We start from the raw sequence: 19844 nt of genomic DNA on the forward strand, positions 1-19844 counted from the left end.
TAATCAGACCAAAAACGGAGGATTCTTTTTTAAAAATAGATTTTTAGTATTTACCCCGTTAAATTGTCCCCTCCTGTAAAAAAAACAACAAAAAAACACTGCTTTGTAGAGTAGTTTGTTTAGTATTGATCCACCAATATCACTGTAAGAATGAGGTAAAATCCCGTGTCCGTGTTACATAATCGCTCTAATAAATTTTCGGTACACTAAGTTTGGAGTTAGCTTTACTTATTGGCTCATCCAAAATGCATCCATCGACCAGCTCTCACTTAACTATCAGGTACTGGACCGGCGAAAATAAATCTTTGACACTCGCGTGTATGAACACCCCCACGCCTCCAAGGCATCCACCGTCCAATCACATTCGAGCACGAGCTGCTTTGGGCCAATCGCAAACGTACCTCACCTCGCGCACACATTGAGGTGACGGTGTTTGGGATATAGTTATGCCGTATTGCTTTAAATTGCTTTAAATTTTTTACTTCTTCTTCTGTGACAATATTGCACTTTATAACATTTACAACTTATACGGAAATAAAAGTTGAAAAAAGATCTTTGGAGATGCCGGGGATTGAACCCGGGACCTCATACATGCGAAGCATGCGCTCTACCACTGAGCTACATCCCCATTGGCTGAATAATCAACAAGGAGAGGATTTATCTGCAACTCATCGCTGTACCGCTATTGTGGCTGATTTTGGTATAATTACGACATTAATATTGAAAGTTATATTGTTATTTATATGTATTTGCTCCGGTTAATGCATACAACAGGAAACTTGTGGCTTACCGCTAGCATGTTTTTTCTCTAAAACCCTAAAAACATAAAACACGGAAGAATTTTAGCTTCGTCATGCTATGATCACGCTATGTACACATGCTTCCGCTGATGGCATTACTACATGTTTTATATATTTTTAAAGTATACAATTCATTCGTATTTTCAGTATGTGGTTTATTAAATTTTCAACCATTTACACACCATATAAAATGTATGTTGACTTAAAGTTTGATCGGTTACATTCACTTGTTTTTCATTAAAACAAATAAAGCATTATTTTGTTCTCACTATATTTAATTAGCCTACTATTCTTTTTTTATTTCTACAAAAGGCATAAAGAACAACAAAAAACAGAGCAGAAAACACTAAAAAAAAGTTTCCAGTTTTCAATTTCTTATGTAGATTAAAATAAACATTCAAAGCAAAAAGTATAGACAAGTATTGTTTTTTTTACACTTTACAGTTACAATCCCTGTATGTTTATATAACTGCTTTATTCATCAAAACAATTTGACCAGAGGAAAGCAAGGTCGGTGAGGTCATGAGAGTTTAAAGCTCTTTGGGTTTAATGGGTGGGTGCATGTATCTTTTATTTAATTTAATTTTTTTAGACTAATAGAAGGAGTTTGCAGTGGGGAGACATTTAGGGGATGAAGCTGGTGTTTGTGAAATCCTGATTTGGCAGTTTCCTCAGTCTTATTCATTATTTCTGATTCTCACAACGCCGTCACGTCACCTTTACCCTCACCACCTTCTTCAGACCAGATCGCACTTCCAGAGAACTGCTTTAGATCTATCAGCAATCCCGGCCCTCCACTTGCCTCAGCTTTACTCTGCTCTTCTCCCACTTTCTCCTCCTTTTCTTCACTTTTATCCTCCGTCTCTCCTTCTGGCTCAGACTCATCGTTAAGTTTGGTTTGCTCTCCTGCTTCTGAACTCCCAATACTTGAGTTATCATTTGAAGTATTACTTTCTTTCTCCTTAGCATTACCAGACCGGTCTGTGTCGTTGTCCTCCTCCTCTTCATCTCCCTCTGTGTCACTCTCCTGACTACCACCACTATCCACCTGTTCTTCTTCATCTTGGACTTCCTGCATTTCCTCCCCTTCCTCTTCTTCATCACTTCCAGGCCACAGCTGGACCCCAAGACGTGCCCCCACAGCTAACACTGCACTTCTCGCCTGGTCCCTGAGACCTCCTTCCTTGTAGACGATGCGTCGGACTGTATATTCCCCTTCAGCCTCCCTGTTCAGCTTCTTGTACAGTACAAAGAGCACAACAAGGAGGAGTAATAGGATGAAAAAAAGGCCCAGCACCAATGGAGTGCTGTTTTGTTCAGAATCCCCCATCCCTGAAGGAAGGACAGAGAAGAGGTTCAGAATTAGTATGAACACACATGGGGAATCAGTTCATTTTTGGTTTGTTTTGGTGATGTAGGATTTCAGAAAACACATGTTTACATTCTTGCCGAGTTAGATTAGAAAAATTACATTTTACATCATTCTCGTTTCATTTAATTGAAGCCTGAAATCTGATAGACCAGGCGAAGTACGAAGGGTGCAGTACAAGGAAATCAGTCACAAGGGCCAAAGCTGATGTATAAATTCCTATATGATTTTTTTTCTTCATAAAATCCATTAGGCATTTGAAGATGGCTGTCGACATAGCCAAGTAAAATCTCTTTCAAGCAAGCCTTGCCTCTTTGAATGATCTTAATGTGAAATCATATGCATTCAGTCAATAACTTGCCAACAGGGTGTGAGGTGTGATATATATTTCTCTGGATTTGTATGTGAGCATTAAAAATGTGTCTGTGGGTGGAGCTTGCAGTGGAAAGACTGCTCGGTCTAGCAAGAGCAAACCATGGTCAAGTACTAACTAACCTTGTCCCTTTCATAGTCTAGCTTGATTCGTTAAATGAGAGACCCATTGTAACGGATAGCTGCGCATTAATCACCTCACAGTAAGCAGGTTCTGGGTCTGAATGTGTGCAGAACTGCTTGTCAGGTTAGCTGGTGGTTTAAAGTTGGATGAACATGTGTCATTGCAATTATTTCATTTTACAAAGGTGCTCCGAAGACATTTTTTAACTCATAAATTTGACTCTCTTATAGTCAAAAAGAGTCAAACCTGTGAACTTTATCCACCAGTTGAAATTCTGCAGTGAAACGGCTGAAAATGATGATCAAATTGCATAAATTAGAAATTTTCAAAATTCTAGAGTGACAAACACGCAATTTTTGGCACTTATATCCACTTTTGAAAGTTTGTTGCAGTCGTCTGCTGCATTACAGTTTGCTTCGGTCCCAAGAACACCAGCTAAGAATCATTCTGACACAACAAACTAAATCTGACAGTTGCGTTGTGGTGCAAATTAAAAAAAGAAATAGCAAGCAAGCAAGATTTACAGCTGCTTTAGGCCTTTTTTCAAACACAAAAGCTGTGTGTTTTTTTCTAACACTGCTTAGCAAAGCTAACTGTCTGCATCATCTTCATATTTCTACATATGACAGTAATATGATTTTTTTTTTAAATCAAACTCTTGCCAAGAAAGTCATTAACACTGTTTATCACACACACAAAAAACAAGCACTTCTAAAAATAGGTACATTTTTAGCTTTAAGAGCAGCTTTCATTGTTTATTTTAGCAAGGGTGTGCCTTATCACTTAAAACAATGCAGTGTGTGCACTTGAGGGAACACAAAAGCAGAAAGCTGTTTCTCTCTTTGCACTTTTAAACCATGGAAACCGAGAGTCTGCCACAGACTTTGTGTAGGGCTTCTGAACTCATTGTCAGTCCACTTTTAACTCGTTGCAACGACACAAATCTGACTTTGCTACAATTAAATGTAATTAAAAATGTGCATTACCTCCTTAGGAAGAAGTTACAGTTGAATTAAAGAAAAAAAAATCCTGGATGGTTTGGAGTCTCAGTTACAGGCTGAACTTTACAGTCACAAACTCCTGGTGCTTTCAAAGCAGCTGTGAACTTGTCATCAGGAGATCCATTGGTGAATTTTATACTCAGGATCTAAAGTTGAAATTAAAAAAGAGGTAAATTAACAAAGTTAAGGCATGCTTATGGCTAGAAGTTCACATCACTTAACACTGCACAAAAACGGCAGTGGTACTACTGAAATGCCCTATCATCTGAACAAGTGCACAATATTGCACGATTTATGATGAAGCATCACTAATTGTAGTTTTCTAAATCGAGAGGAAACATTGATGCATTGCTCAGCGTTAACCTGAAACTTTTTCTCCATATACAAATGTGTTCTTTGCACATTAAAATTTAGAAAGTTTTTTTAAAATCAATCTTTACCAAAACATAACACAGGCTCACAGGTTATAGTTATATACATACTCACACTGGAGATGTAACAGGAAGTCTGCCCTTGTTAAACTCTAAACTGTGTTCACTAGGATGACAGGAAGCTTTGCAGACCGCTCAGAGCGTTTGCTGGTTTCCTGTCAAAATGATAATTGAACAGCATCAGTCAGCCCGCCATGGGTGGAAACTTTTTCACTCTGCGTTCATCAGACCGAGAGCTGACATCAAACTATTGCAAAATTAATCAAGAACTAAAGCAGGTCCACTTACAAAGAGCAATTAAAGCCAAAATGGATCAGAGTAACTGCTCTAAGTTGAAAATTATTGCCTGAGGTGTTGTAATTGTACCTCACATGTAGCTTAGCATAGATTAAATAAATGCTTCAAGTACTTCAAAATCCAAAGTATTAAAAATCACAACAGGGGAAAAGCAGACAAAGCAGTTTCAGTGTAAAAGATGTGCGCAGCAAAAATGAGCTTAAGAGAAAAAGAGGAAGGACATTTTTAAAAAACCCCGAAAAACTTACCAAAGTTGTGAGTAAGAGATACTGTTTGTGTTGCTGGAGAGCGAAGAATGGCAAAGAGGCTGACTTGTGTCATTTAGGGTGTGTTAGAACGAGTGCGACAGCGTTCGCGCTGAGAAGAAAAAGAAGAAGAAGAAAAAAAGTGAGAGAGAGAGACAGCAGGGGGGTGATGCATGACATGTGATGCAGAAAGTGCTCACTGAAGCCCTCCGAGGAGGCGGTGAGAGCAGAGATTAAAGAGAGACTTTGACGGGGTGTGGTGATGAGCACAGATAAGAAAACGCACAATTATTTATGGAAAGAGGAAGGTGCAAATTTGAATTTGTTCCTTGCGAGGTTGACAAGTCACTTGAAAACTGCAGGTGTGAAGTCTGTGAAGTACACATCCAGAACATGCATGTCTCATTACTTGTTACACAGGCCTGTGAATGAACTTATATATATAGTTTAAAAAAATTTTTTCAATTGGAAGTTTGTTATTTTGGTTTGGTTTTGCTTTATTGGACATATAAACCAACAAAACAAGTCTGGTGGTGTACATGAACCCGAAGGCAGCCTAAGAGCTAAATCCTGATCTATATTTCTTTTTAATCAACCCCCAAACGAAGGACTTAATTACATATTACAACAGTGATATCTGAACCGATCAAAAGAGTGCATCATGTTCAAAAAGCTGTGCTGAATATGAAACCACTTTGCCACATCCTGTTTTTGCTCCACCGGCCTGCCTTCCACAGCCCCTACACCCAACAAAGACAGCTAAACCAAATCTGTACAGTAATACTGCACTGTACTACACTCTAAAGCCAGCCTACATCTGTTTCCTATTTCACTTTTCTATTATCTTTCTATCTTATTATGCACCTGATATTTTTTGGCCGTTAACCCTGAAAATCCATATCTATACAACTCTAATCATCTCTGTTGTTTTGGGTTTTTTGAGGGGGAGGTTAAGCGCTCTTGTGTTGTTTACATAATTCAGTGATCTACTGTTCTAACCTTGGGTTATTAACAATTTGAGCTGTTGCATTTCAGAATGGTACTAAAGCTCCACATTGTTACTTTCACGCTGACTTGAGAGGAGGAACTGGGTGGCCTCTTTTTAGGCTTTTGCATGGTTGATTGGGTTTGATTTTCATTCTAAAAAGATCACAGGTTGTTCTGTTATTCTTTTTATTGTTGTTATAAGCCTTTCTAACAAGCCTCCAGCTGCTTTCTAGTACAAATCAGATAAAATGGCCTTTGCTGGGTGTGAGGAATTTTAATTGACCTGACGAGGAGTCAAGTACAACACGTTAAAGTGTTTTGTTTGTGTTTTGTGCATCTGCTTAAATGCACAAAGCAGCAGGTGATGGCACGGTTACCAAACCCAAATACCATAGTCTCTTGGCCATTTATTAGGTACACATTGCTAATACTGGATTGGACCCCCTTTTTGCATTGAGAACTGCTTTAATTCTTCATGGCACATATTCATCAAGGTGCTGGAAACATTCCTCACAGATTTTGGTCCTTGATGTTCATTTTGTGTCAGGGGTGGATCTAGAGAAACTTTCTTAGGGTGGCATGGAAATCAAATGGGGTGGCAAATTCAAAGCATTTAAAAACACACAAACACACACACACACACACACACACACACACACATATGCAGGTGTTACATATGGTTAAAATGATTCAAATGGATTAAGTATACACACCATGGGGCGGCTCATTCACAAACACAAGTCTAACTTAAGTTTCACAGTGTTTCTTGTGTGTAAAATCTGAAATGACCATGGTGTTGATTTAAAATGTGCTTTGGCACAATCATAGGCATCACTTGCTACTGACAACAAGAAAAAAAGCCGGTCTGTGCTATGGGCTGAACCATTTGTTAACGGTGGGTGGGAGGGGGGGTAACACTATGCAACATATTCAGTTTTAGAATGTGTATTTCAGGGTTAACTGTAGCTAGGCTCAAAGTGTTAATGCTGTCTTATTTTAATAAACAACACTGTCATATGCAAAACTATAGTGGCACTTAGGGTGGCAAGGGATCATTTTAGGGTGGAACATGCCACCTTGAAACCTTTGAGAACACATCTCAAAGGTGTTCTGTTGAATTGAGATTTAAAGACTGTGGAAGCCATCTGAGTACATTGAACTCACTGTCATGTTCAAGAAACCAGTCTGAGGTCATTTGAGCTTTGTGAAATAGTGCGTTATCCCACTAGGGATAGTGTACTAGGCAGAAGATGGGTGCACTGTAACAATGCCTGGTTGGTGTTAAGGAACCCAAAGTGTGGTAAGAAAATATCCCACACAGAACTGTTGAAACAAGGGAGCTGTCACGCTGTTTATGTTAAAACACTAGCATCTGAATGCTGCAGTAGAAATCGAGACTCATAATATCCGGCAACATTTTTCCAGTCTTCTGTCCAACTTTGGGCTGTGTAAGCTGTAAGCCTCAGTTTCCTGTTCTTAGCTGACAGGAAGTGTCACTCAGTGTGGTCTTCTGCTACTATAACCTCCATGTGTTGTGCATTCAGAGACGCTCTCCTGCATACTTTGGTTGCAATGAGTAGTAATTTGAGCTACTGTCTGGCCATTCTCCTCTGACATTTTCACCCACAGAACTGCTGCTCACTCAGCATTTTCTCATTTTCAGACCACTCTCTGTTGGTAGAATGTGATCACACACACACACACCATGATCTGACTACTTCATATGAAAAAGGCCAATTCACATAAAGTAAGAATTAATGTTTATTGAACTTCCACAATGTAGTCTGATTAAAACTGCTACTTTTTTTTTTTTTTTTTTTTTTACAGTCAATGTTACATCAGTGCATAAAGAAATAAATAAAGTAATAAAGGGGTAGTCTTTATGTGGAATGTACCAATGTTATTCTACATTTGTAAGAAGAACAGATTAATAACAGATTAATGCCTCTAAATGTAAATGTCAAATGTAATAGCAAAAAACACAAAACTACACAAATCTAAAAGTGCTTTTTCATCAACACAAATACAAGCGCAAAAACGTAGAAAAGCCTCCACACTTGAACCTTTTTCTTGCTGCTACCAAATCTGGTCTGCAATCCGGAATAGATTTGGAACAGTTTAGTCAGACTTAGCTGCACGGTCACTGTAGTGTAAGGTTGAATATTTAAAAGAAGAAAAAAAAAGGTTCCCGTCCCATGCCCAGTCTGCAGGTCTTTCATATCATTGGAAGCAACAACTACAAAATGTGACATTTGCTGCTCAGATCCTGATTGGTTCTCGAGTGGTCGTGTGACACTGCGGCATTTCCGCGTGCTTAAAAAAGAAAAGAAAAAAAAGTAATTCTGTGTTGTGTTTATGACAGGTTACAGTGTAACATAGTGTTATCTTTACGCTGTTCTCGCCTGACAACATGAGGTACAAAATCACAAGTGTCACCTTCTCAATGACTGCAAACGCTACACACAGCTACGAATACACATAAATATTCAGCTACGCTCTTATCGGCCATCATTCACACAGCTCTCGCTGCCGAGGACAGTTAACTTTACACGTGGTGTTCTATTATGGAGTAGTAAAACAAAGCACGAGTCACGCAGTGAGATAACAACCGGGGGTTTGATATGACATCACAGTTTAGCAGCTTAATCTACCTGATTAAATAGCCCTAATGGTTACATTTGTTAGTGCGTCAGAGAGAGAAAAACGTACAGGAGGTACTTAATAGCTTTGCTATAGACTGTTAGCCTTCATTAGCTCCAATATAATCCTTTTCAACACAACTTTGTGCGTCAAATTGAGGCAACTGTGCCGATGCAACTCCTTTAGGGTGCTTCGAAATTAAAGCAAAGATCAAAACTGCATTATATGCACCGTCACACAGCGGCAACGATATCCTTTACCCAGTTGTCACCTACATATTGTGGTCTTGGAAACAATAGCTGTAAGCTCCTATTTATTCACAATTAGTTGCTGCTCTACACTACATTCTTCAGCCCACACTGCTTAAGGTACTGTTGACTCTAGTAAGGCTATGGTCTATGGATTTAAGGGGAAAAAAAAAAGCCATCTGAATGTAGTGAATCTTCCGCTTGCTCATACATCCCCATCTTCAATCCGTGCTAGCTGTCTCTCCAGCAACTCAATTCTCTGATTCTGAGCAAGCACGACGGCCCGCAGAGCTTTCATTTCTGCTAACAGCTCGCTCAACACGTCATCCTGAAAGAAGAGAGAGAGAGAGAGAGAGAGAAAAAACAAGTCAAAAATAGCTTCAAAAAATCTTAAATCAGCATCTCACTTGCTGCTGACCGACCTCTCTCTTTGGCCTATCGCCGTTTCCATCCGTCTCCCTCGTGGCCGCTGTTGGCTGTGGCGTCTCTTCTTCTGTCTCCTTGGCCGCAGAGGTAGGTGTGGACGTGGGAGCTGCTACGTTCCCTGCGGAAGGTGGGACGGCCCCGGTCCCAGAGTCCTGAGAGACGAGCTTGGGCTTGCTTCTGAGAGTGTCTCTGTGTTTGGATGGAGGAGCTGTGTAGCCACCACTCAGGGAGACCAGCAGCGGTGGCGCGTCCTGCCCCGCGATCCACTCGTCAGCCAGGAGGGCTGGCTCCAGGCCGGCTGTGTCTGGGTAAAGGTCTCCCTGGAACAGATCTGACTGGAGAGGAAATATGGAAACTTCATTAGCTATTAAAAAAAGCAGTTTATAAAGTCCACTTTTAAAGTATGTGTGTGCCTTACTTTTCGTGGTACAGTCATAGAAATGGGTTCCACCTTCCTCTCATGAAGCTTATAAAACCTGCCGAAAAAGCAAGGAGGAAGTCCCGTCTGACGTTATTCTGCATTATTCTTTCCCACTTTTAGGAGACTGGTCAGTTCCTGAAGTAGCTGTGTATTGTAGTTTTTACTAGTTACGGGTACGCATACTGTTCTTACCTGGCAATTTCACACTTATTGACATCCACACCTCTTTTACTCAGAAAGCCTGCACCCCTCTGAGGCTCTTTGCTGCTGTATAAGCTGAGGAAGTGAACGTACGGTGATTCATCAGTCACTTCAAAGTATCGGATGGTGCAGTCCCCCTGAAAGCCATGAGATTAAAAACAAAAAAACAAAACAATCACGATGATTGATGCTGCATAGAACAAGCTAAATTTCTATTTGCCACATGATGCCAAGGCTTCACCTTCCCACACAGGTAGACCATGTTTGTGTCGGGGTCATAAAAGGGCAGCAGAACTCCATTACTCGTATCCATTTCCTGTATTACCATTGGCTCTGAGAGGTCTTTCTGTAAGATAAAAGCATTTTCACATCACTAGAATGCCTACTTTAACAATCACACATGTTTTTTGTGTCTCAAACCTTTTCCATGTGTAAAATTCAGTTCACCTGCATTAGACCACATGTCTAACAAGAAACTTACAGTATCCCACAAAGCAAGCTGCCTCTCGCTCATACGGCTGAAGCCTGTCGTCAGGATTTTTCCATCAGAGAGGAACACGGCTCTCATGGGCCTGGTACCATCATGGACTTTCTCTCTGACCTAGGAAAGCAGTCACAAGCTGATCACTGACGCGTTATACCAGAAATGAGAGCCGAGCCGTGCTCCACGCTTTGCTCACATCTTCACGGACAGCATGAATGTGAAATCACCTTGAGGACGGCGCCTCTTCGCGGATCGATGACTCGCAGGGCTTTGTCCTTGCAGACGGTACATATCGCACTGCCGTCCTTGTTCCAGCTGACATTGTAGATCAAGTCTGGGTGGGCGTCATCAAGCTGGTACACTAGCTCCCCCGTGCCCACGTTCCACACGCAGATCACATTATCACAGCCTACAGAGAGGGAAAGACAACATCCAAGGAAGAGGGCGTGAAGCCTGAAATCGTACAGGGCAGGGATGTGAGGATAAACAGATGCAGATGTTGCAGATGTTCATATAAATTCATTTGCTTTTCTTGTTCGTCTTGAGAAAGTGACAGGTTATCGGTGCAGGTGTATTATGAGTGTACTATGACACCATATATCAATATATAATAACAACAGGTTAGGGCGATGCTAAATTGAACAACAGTGTGAATGGATGTCTGTCTCTGTGTTAGCCCTGTGACAGATACTACCTACACACACTACCTCAGTATGTCATTAACTTTATCAAAGTAAATATTGGTAAAGTGAACTCGCGGTGAGACAAGCAAAGAAGCAAAGTATTAACTGATCTGACACATTAAAACTGAATAATAATGACAATACACACACAATAGCACAATGCAGTGAACAAATCCCTCTTGCATCTTTAAAGGAATTCCCCGATAGTTTAAAGTTGCGTAATCGAAACACCATCTGTGCCGTTTTCAGCGTATTGTATCACGGCTCGCTCTGTGATTCCAAACTGGGCTTTTCTGCCTTCTCCCTGATATGTTCTGCATCAAGTCTCAACTTCTAATTACATGTGTCGTACATGGAGTGTGTCCTATAAATGGTTGAATCCGTCTTGCTGGTGTAGTTACTTTTCTCGATCAGTGGCAATGTCACAAACAATCACACCATTTCCTGCCTAATTTTGAACAAGTCATTGTTGTTGATCTTTCACATAAAAGATTCATTTATTTGTGTTGTTAGTTTAAAGAAGATGTAGCTAGAGTGGAAAGACGAGTCGATTCCTTGCACTTCAGGCCAATATTTTAATGGAAATGGAGTGAGAGCAGCGGAGCTGTTTGCTGAGAGTCGATCTGTGACATGATGTCAGTACCTCAATATTCTTTTTTGATTAATTCCCCTTTACAGTACAATTAATGATAGCCTGGTAGCAAATATTGATGTTCATTTAAACAAGCAGTTGCACTTAAACATGTTTCCCCTATCAATGTTATTCAACTGATTGAGTCCTTGCAGTGGATCCCAAAAGGAATATGACAAAGTGAACAATTAACAGAGCCACTTCGCCATGATGACACGATCAAGAATCAAATAATTATGATAACTGTACACAGATAACATAATACACTGTATTTGATGCTATATCACGATACCAGCAGTTAATGTGAGTGATTTGAAAGTGTTATATAATTGAATACAATTCTAATCTCACTCCATTATGGAAATTTAGCACAGTATAACTGTGTTGTTGTGTTGCCTTTCTCCTCGCTAACTCTAACTTACAGGGAGTGCAGAATTATTAGGCAAATGAGTATTTTGTCCACACCATCCTCTGCATGCATGTTGTCTTACTCCAAGCTGTATAGGCTTGAAAGCCTACTACCAATTAAGCATATTAGGTGATGTGCATCTCTGTAATGAGAAGGGGTGTGGTCTAATGACATCAACACCGTATATCAGGTGTGCATAATTATTAGGCAACGTCCTTTCCTTTGGCAAAATGGGTCAAAAGAAGGACTTGACAGGCTCAGAAAAGTCAAAAATAGTGAGATATCTTGCAGAGGGATGCAGCAGTCTCAAAATTGCAAAGCTTCTGAAGCGTGATCATCGAACAATCAAGCGTTTCATTCAAAATAGTCAACAGGGTCGCAAGAAGCGTGTGGAAAAACCAAGGTGCAAAATAACTGCCCATGAACTGAGAAAAGTCAAGCGTGCAGCTGCCAAGATGCCACTTGCCACCAGTTTGGCCATATTTCAGAGCTGCAACATCACTGGAGTGCCCAAAAGCACAAGGTGTGCAATACTCAGAGACATGGCCAAGGTAAGAAAGGCTGAAAGACGACCACCACTGAACAAGACACACAAGCTGAAACGTCAAGACTGGGCCAAGAAATATCTCAAGACTGATTTTTCTAAGGTTTTATGGACTGATGAAATGAGAGTGAGTCTTGATGGGCCAGATGGATGGGCCCGTGGCTGGATTGGTAAAGGGCAGAGAGCTCCAGTCCGACTCAGACGCCAGCAAGGTGGAGGTGGAGTACTGGTCTGGGCTGGTATCATCAAAGATGAGCTTGTGGGGCCTTTTCGGGTTGAGGATGGAGTCAAGCTCAACTCCCAGTCCTACTGCCAGTTTCTGGAAGACACCTTCTTCAAGCAGTGGTACAGGAAGAAGTCTGCATCCTTCAAGAAAAACATGATTTTCATGCAGGACAATGCTCCATCACACGCGTCCAAGTACTCCACAGCGTGGCTGGCAAGAAAGGGTATAAAAGAAGAAAAACTAATGACATGGCCTCCTTGTTCACCTGATCTGAACCCCATTGAGAACCTGTGGTCCATCATCAAATGTGAGATTTACAAGGAGGGAAAACAGTACACCTCTCTGAACAGTGTCTGGGAGGCTGTGGTTGCTGCTGCACGCAATGTTGATGGTGAACAGATCAAAACACTGACAGAATCCATGGATGGCAGGCTTTTGAGTGTCCTTGCAAAGAAAGGTGGCTATATTGGTCGCTGATTTGTTTTTGTTTTGTTTTTGAATGTCAGAAATGTATATTTGTGAATGTGGAGATGTTATATTGGTGTCACTGGTAAAAATAAATAATTGAAATGGGTATATATTTGTTTTTTGTTAAGTTGCCTAATAATTATGCACAGTAATAGTCACCTGCACACACAGATATCCCCCTAAAATAGCTAAAACTAAAAACAAACTAAAAACTACTTCCAAAAACATTCAGCTTTGATATTAATGAGTTTTGTGGGTTCATTGAGAACATGGTTGTTGTTCAATAATAAAATTATTCCTCAAAAATACAACTTGCCTAATAATTCTGCACTCCCTGTATACTGAGGAGCAACAACGCCTGCAGAGCTGCTTAAGAAAGCTGGTGGTAAAATAATGCAGCGTGAACAATATGCACTCTTCTCAGTATGCATTAACATAAGTGGGCAGCTTACATTCTTACACTGCCATGAGGATCCCGCAGGCCAAACATTACTTTATGTGCTTGTGCGTATAGTAGTGCCTCCTTTGCGTAGGCTACATTTCCAATGGAAACCAGCTCTGGCAGCTTTTCAGCAAAGTGTAATTATTTTTCAGGTTAATCACATGCTGTGAGTTGCCTAGGAGGGAAATCCTACTCCATACTTGTATTATGCAGCAGTTGAACTGGCTGTCACTGAACACCAACACAGTAAGAGAGGAGCTGCTCCTCAACTCTCACTGTTTACAAATGGACGGGTGTATGTCACTTTTATCTGGATAATGAGGAATGTTTAGCACGGGGAAGCTACGCCTCAAGTTTCACTGTCACCATATTTGGAGTTTGTTAAAAGGTAAAATGATCCCTGGATGTTTATTACAGGGCAAAGGTTACCTTAATTCACCATATAAAACTCAAGTACAATACATTTCCAGTGTGCAAACACAAGCCCTTTGTTTTAGATCAGTCTTTTATGGAAATATATGTAAAGCAACATACAAACTACACCAGCCTGCTTCCACAGTGGCGCAGTTTAATGTTTAGACCATGTTCTCTACACAACACACTTAAAAAACACACCAGGCATAGCCAGTTATCACTGTTATTTTCCACAGATGTGAACCATGTTTGGTTATAGGAGAACAATGGAAGCACTACAATGCTACAGATGGTCCTACCTGCAGTTAGGAGGATATTGAAGGCAGTTGGGTGCCAAGCCAGGAGTCCCACTCGTTTACTGTGTCCCTCAAGGGTCACAGTGGCATCAGTCATTGGACTTGTGAGCCCACCATCTGGGATCTGCCACACCTTCAACATAAAGCAGATATATATATGTGTGTCGTATAATTTTTACAGTTATCCTGACATATTATTAACCTTACTGCTATCAGAGCCTTCCTTCCCTTCACCATCTCCCTCCTAAACAGTTGAACTGTCACACTGCTTCACACTGCTAGACAGCAACAGCAATTTATGCACACTCTGTGGTATCCATTTCTGTAATCCTGCATTTTCTGTTTATACACCTTTGTGTGTATGTATGTATGTATGTATGTATGTATGTATGTAGGTAGGTAGGTAGGTAGGTAGGTAGGTAGGTAGGTAGGTAGGTAGGTAGATAGATAGGTAGATAGATAGGTAGATAGATAGGTAGATAGATAGGTAGATAGATAGGTAGATAGATAGATAGATAGATAGATAGATAGATAGATAGATAGATAGATAGATAGATAGATAGATAGATAGATAAGTGCTGTCAGCGTTAATCTCGTTAAAATGACTGTAAGGCCACAACCGCAATAACGTGGCAAATCTCTGTTAGCAAGTGCATTGGGCTGCATGGCGCTAACACGTTAACAATCTAACCGTGCTAATGTGTTGACGCCGTGCAGCCCCACGCACAAGGCAATCTGCGCTAACTCGCTAATGTCATTTTAACGAGATTAACGCTGACAGCACTTGGAGTACATCATCATTTCTTCATCCAAATTTACTCAATACCACATTTATTTTTACCTGTTAAATATAAAGCTACAGCCAAGACATGATTGGCTTTGTTTAATAGTAAGGCTGTTAGAAGGAAAAAACAGCCAGCTTAGCTAGTCCTGCACAATACACCTTTAAAAAGATTAAAAAAGCTCTAACATTTTAGGAAGTGACCTTTGAAGTAGCTCCATAGCTTAATTTGTTACGTTTGGTCAGAGCTAGCCTAGCTACTACCCACTTAGAGTTTGTGCAAAGTTAAGCCAGCTTGCGTTGGCTTTAGTTTCATATTTGGGTTTGGTGTCAATCGTAGCATTTCACTGGCCTTAATTGTCAATATCAACTAAATATGCATTTAGGTTCTCTTTCAACATTTCAGATTTTTATTAGTTAATATATACGTATTTTTTAAAAACAGTATCTATATCCCAGTATAGCTTTTCAGTAGTATCAAAAGTGATTTACTTTCTGTTAAAAATGGTAAGGTGTGCCTGAAGAAAAGACTATGGGTGCTCGTCAATCATTTATCTGGAATCAGTGACATTCTTTTAACCCCCCTCCTCGCCCAGCCGTGTCTAACAGCTGAGGAATGCCAACTTGTTTTACAGAGACCTCGCTGTAAGTTTACACAGCTGTGATCAGAGAAACAATATTACCTACACCTAAACACTGCTGCAAACCAAGCACACACCCCTGGCAGTCGTCTCCTTCAGCTGAACAATCACTGTTTAAAAAAAAAAAAGCTCTGGAATTTCTTGGATGACTTGACAAAGCACCTAAAGTGTTGATCCAGGCTCCAACCTAACCTCAGAAATGACATGACCTCTGTCCCCATACCACACACTACAGGAAACCCTCATATGTTTTGTATTCACACCAGCACTGGCATTATGGACGGACCCAGGGGACCAAAGACCTCTCAACTGAATTCTACTGACATACTTTTACAATTATAAGTAAAATTAAGTCATACAATATGATAAAGAAAGTGTTAAATACACAATGTTAATTATTATAGTAGTTTGAAGCACACTCAAGGTCTGCACCCTGAAGTCTGATGTGTTTTCATTAGCAGCAGAAGAAGGACCAACACAGCTTTAGTGGGTTAAAGTTGTGGCGGGTTTGATGCCTACGGACGTCAGATTACAGATAACTTGACCACAAACCACCAGCACAGAACTTCTACAAGGTTTGAAAATTTTACCTTCACCGTGCAATCTTCTGAGGCACTTGCAATGACATTGTCATCATGAGGACTCCACTGGATGTCCAGCACTGGTGCTGCATGACCACAGACCGTGGGACAGGACTGGTCGATTCTTCCACTCTGTAGAGAAAAAGAACGTTCCAACCATTAATGCATTATCCAGTCCTGCTAATGGTCTCGTAAGTGTAGAAAGTGCTTTAGTCAGGCATGCAGCAGGCTGTTAAAAAGTTGGTGACATAATGCTTTTAGTAGGAGAGTGGAAGAAACATCGATCTACTGTTTATCTAATACTCTGTAATGTAGGAGATTTAACCTTGCTGATTGGAACCACGAGGAAGGCCCCTCCTCCACCCGCTTCAATGATAACAGCAATGAATTTGGGGTTGACTGCACAGAGTGGACTGTCCCACGTCACCCGGGACACTCTGACATCATCGATGCAGTGCTCGGCTTTCCACGCCTGGGCGAAAACATGGCGGAATTTGCTCTGCCTGACCACACCTCGCCGGAAAGACATACCTGAGGAGATTACAATTACAATTCAGCAACCTTAAATGGACAGATGCTGCTGAATGACAGTAAATTATTAACTCATCAGCTGAAAAGTAAAAAGCTTCTGTCAGCAAACAGTAATCAAATAAGCAGGATAATTATTAACCAAACAGCTAATAAGCTTGAAAAATAAATTCTGGTTTAATCATTTGGACTGTGAAAAAAAATGATATTTTTCCCAGTAAAATATGGCTAAAATTAAATATTGTAACCTTTTAAAATGGACTATATCTTATTTAAAATGCAGGTTAACTCAAACAAGCAACAATACATGTCTTCTTTATCTACTCAGATCTCCATTTTTCAATATATTTTATGACGGAAAATAGACCTTGACTGTTATAGGATTTTTAAGAACGATACACATACCGATAATATTAATGGTCCTTGATAAGATCACGATAGTTTAAAAATATTCTTTTGTATATAGTCAGTAAGTACTTTACCGTTTTTGTGTTTTCACTTCTAGTTAAGCTGGAGAGTGCCCACTGGTGGACAAACTAGGCAACATCAGCACTCATAGCACGGTTGAAGGGTGTTTCTCCCATCTCTTCTTTACTTTTTAAATTTTCATTTATGGCCTGATATAAATGTTGATACTGATATATCAGCAAATATCTGATATCAGCTCTCAGCAATATATAATTCAGGCTCCAGTGAAAATAATAAGAATTTGCCATATTTAGGACAATTAAATGGACAATTATAACACCCCACTGTATACCTCCAAAAATATAATGTTGTTATATGCATATTGAATATTTAATTTTCTGCATATATCATATATATTTTATTCTGTATATATGATATTTATTTACTGTGATTTGCTTGGCTCTCTTTTTTCACAAATCTGGGACAAGTACTACAACTAATGAATGTGCAATGACAATAAAGTGTTAAAACTTAAAAATAAAGATCCTGTTCTTTTAAGATGAGTGTCACATAAGAAAACAGATTATTTTTGTTTTTATGAGTTACCAAGAAACACTTAGTTACACTTTCCCACTTGGAATGGGGAAAATATTTGGAATTGCATAGAAATAAAAACAGGCTGAGTATGCCTGCTTTATTAAAACTGTAGTCTTAGTCTTTTGAATCCCCAAACTCTGCACTAATGCCATTGTTGCTGTACAGCTGGTTTAGTAAATCCTCACCATCTTCATATGGTCAGTGAAAAAAACAAACAAACAAAAAGAAGTGGCAGCCAGGGCAGCGGACAAATTCTTTCATACTGGGAGCCTGCCCTGAAAAGTACAGTCAGGCTTCAGTGGACAAAAGGGCATGATCCGCCTGAAACCAAAACATGCCGTGCAGGGAGGAGAAGGGGGTTGGGCAGTCATAGCTGCTGTGAGAGGAGGCAGTAACTCTATATGCCATATACCAATGGTCAAAGCAAACGGCATATCAGCAGGTATGAAGCCTACAGAGGGCTCCAGCGTGAGGATAAAACCGCCCCAAATCCAGTTTGCTGGATTCCACTACGTCCAGTCTGCGTTTAAACAGCGCGATCTTACTGCACGATAATGTTCATTTTTATATATACCCATTTAGTAAATATGCAGCATCCTTGCACCATTTCTCTGTATGTTCCCATTGTCTGCTCACAATAGGAGGTGAGGGGACAGCAATTGTTTTTTTTTCTTCTTTTTTTTTTTTTTTTTGCAAAGAAACAAATGCAGACATGAGCAACAAAGGACCCGTTTTAGGTAGTCCCACAATGACACATCTCGCGTTATTATTTTCCAGTCCAAAAGCGCACATACCTGCGGTTTTTGAGAGACCTCTCTTAATTGGAAGAAGGATCACCAAAGACTCGGGCGTGACAAGAAGAGGCCAATAAAATAATCCGCCGCCAACAGCAGTAACTTAATCCTCTCCTGTGTCCAGACAAACGTTCACGTAGATTGCGCAGACCTATAACAAAAACGTGTTCATTAGAGGGGGGAAATCCGATTTATTTATTTATTTATTAATCCAATTCTCAGCTGTCTTCTTGTTAGTTTGCTAGGAATTGCGCCTGTCTGCTGTGGCAGAGGTCTAACCTGACAGAGCATGTCCCGCGCTCATAAAGCCACGCTAAAAAGAGCCCGGCTGCCGGTGATGGTGGAGGGAGAGATGCGGACACCGCTTGTCCCCGTCTCCCTTTACAAACGACTGTTTTGGAGCGACGACTCGAGCAGAATCCCAGACACTTCCGCTCAAGGCAGGATGTGTCAAAGACAAGCAGGAGTAAAGAGAGATATCCTCCGTCTACGTCTACATTCCCGTCGGCCAGACCGGATATGTACTGTTTATATTCACCTTAAGTGCATACATAGACCTAAAAACGGAAAACAGACCGCTATTACGCTGTTAGCTCAAACTATCAGCAAACCTCAATTGAAGCCATTAACATTTAAGCACTTAATTTTTAATTAGGGCTTTATATGTGGAGTAATATATCAATTTTGGGGTTTCAAAACCTAATCGACTGTTTCTCGGAGGATTTATGCGTGTTCCCAAACTGATATCTGAACTCAAATTTAGATGAAGATGATTTGAAATGATAATGATGACAATTAACAATTTTAACATTTTGCTGACATCCGGTCTTTTAAAAAATCGTTATACGCAGAGGGTTTTTTTTAAATAGTCTTTGTGCTCACTACTCAGAGCTGTGTCTCATGTTGTGGTAGCACCTTATAATACAGTGCAATTGTAATACAGTATGGCGTAATTTCCAAATCTTTGTCATTATTCTAAATTTAAAGTGTAAGGGCGTATGTACAGTAAAATGAGAGAGTAAGAACTTGAAGTTTTAAAGGAAATGTGAATTTATTTATTCATTCATTTAATGTAAGCTTCTTAATATTAGGAGTAAGGTTTATCAAGCAATGTTTCTTTGTCTTACATTGTGATTACACAATATCACGAAGGGGTTAGCTGTATTATAGAGTATCCTAACCGCCCCTTTACATTGCAATTGCCCATTATACACATATATACTATACATACTGGAATACACTTATTGTATTCCGCTTATTCTTGGCTTATTAATGTTATTTTATTTGTATTTTTAGCTGAACATTATTCAGAAAGATATATTTAAAAGATTATTAGAGTATAATTCAAGTATAAT

The 19844-nt window shown here is 40.0% G+C and overlaps 2 protein-coding genes and 1 non-coding gene across 3 annotated transcripts; all 3 read right to left on the bottom strand.

The window, feature by feature from the left end:
- Window positions 1-417: 417 nt before the first annotated feature.
- On the bottom strand, window positions 418-6531 carry LOC146391332 (uncharacterized). The gene is made up of 4 exons (XM_084924215.1): window positions 4643-6531; window positions 4153-4252; window positions 3652-3812; window positions 418-2132 (listed from the first exon to the last, which is right to left on the bottom strand). The coding sequence occupies exon 4, from the start codon at window positions 2128-2130 to the stop codon at window positions 1498-1500; it is 633 nt and encodes a 210-aa protein (XP_084780341.1). The 5' UTR covers window positions 2131-2132; window positions 3652-3812; window positions 4153-4252; window positions 4643-6531; the 3' UTR covers window positions 418-1497.
- trnaa-cgc (transfer RNA alanine (anticodon CGC)) lies at window positions 557-628 on the bottom strand. Its single transcript has one exon. It is a non-coding gene; the product is annotated as a tRNA-Ala (tRNA).
- Window positions 6532-7369: 838 nt separating the features above from the next.
- coro1b (coronin, actin binding protein, 1B) lies at window positions 7370-18930 on the bottom strand. The gene is made up of 12 exons (XM_084924214.1): window positions 18769-18930; window positions 18490-18640; window positions 16488-16693; window positions 16172-16294; window positions 14163-14292; window positions 10274-10455; window positions 10044-10163; window positions 9804-9908; window positions 9554-9699; window positions 9359-9416; window positions 8937-9275; window positions 7370-8842 (listed from the first exon to the last, which is right to left on the bottom strand). Exons 3-12 carry the CDS (start codon window positions 16689-16691, stop codon window positions 8720-8722), a joined length of 1530 nt encoding a protein of 509 aa, XP_084780340.1. The 5' UTR covers window positions 16692-16693; window positions 18490-18640; window positions 18769-18930; the 3' UTR covers window positions 7370-8719.
- Between the last annotated feature and the right edge of the window lie 914 nt (window positions 18931-19844).

The sequence above is a fragment of the Perissodus microlepis genome, chromosome 3 (assembly GCF_051167445.1).
Source record: "Perissodus microlepis isolate ML-2025 ecotype Zambia chromosome 3, ASM5116744v1, whole genome shotgun sequence".
Classification (NCBI taxonomy): Eukaryota; Metazoa; Chordata; class Actinopteri; order Cichliformes; family Cichlidae; genus Perissodus; species Perissodus microlepis.

What these genes read in the sequence shown, in the direction of transcription:
- LOC146391332 (XM_084924215.1), bottom strand. Translation starts at nt 2,130, where the DNA reads ATGGGGGATTCTGAACAAAACAGCACTCCATTGGTGCTGGGCCTTTTT.
- coro1b (XM_084924214.1), bottom strand. Translation starts at nt 16,691, where the DNA reads ATGTCTTTCCGGCGAGGTGTGGTCAGGCAGAGCAAATTCCGCCATGTT. An exon ending in CAATATCCTCCTAACTGCAG is followed by an intron (nt 10,456 to 14,162) that starts GTAGGACCATCT and finishes CCCTCTCTGTAG; the next exon opens with GCTGTGATAATGTGATCTGC. An exon ending in GCGATAGGCCAAAGAGAGAG is followed by an intron (nt 8,843 to 8,936) that starts GTCGGTCAGCAG and finishes CTCTTCTTTCAG; the next exon opens with GATGACGTGTTGAGCGAGCT.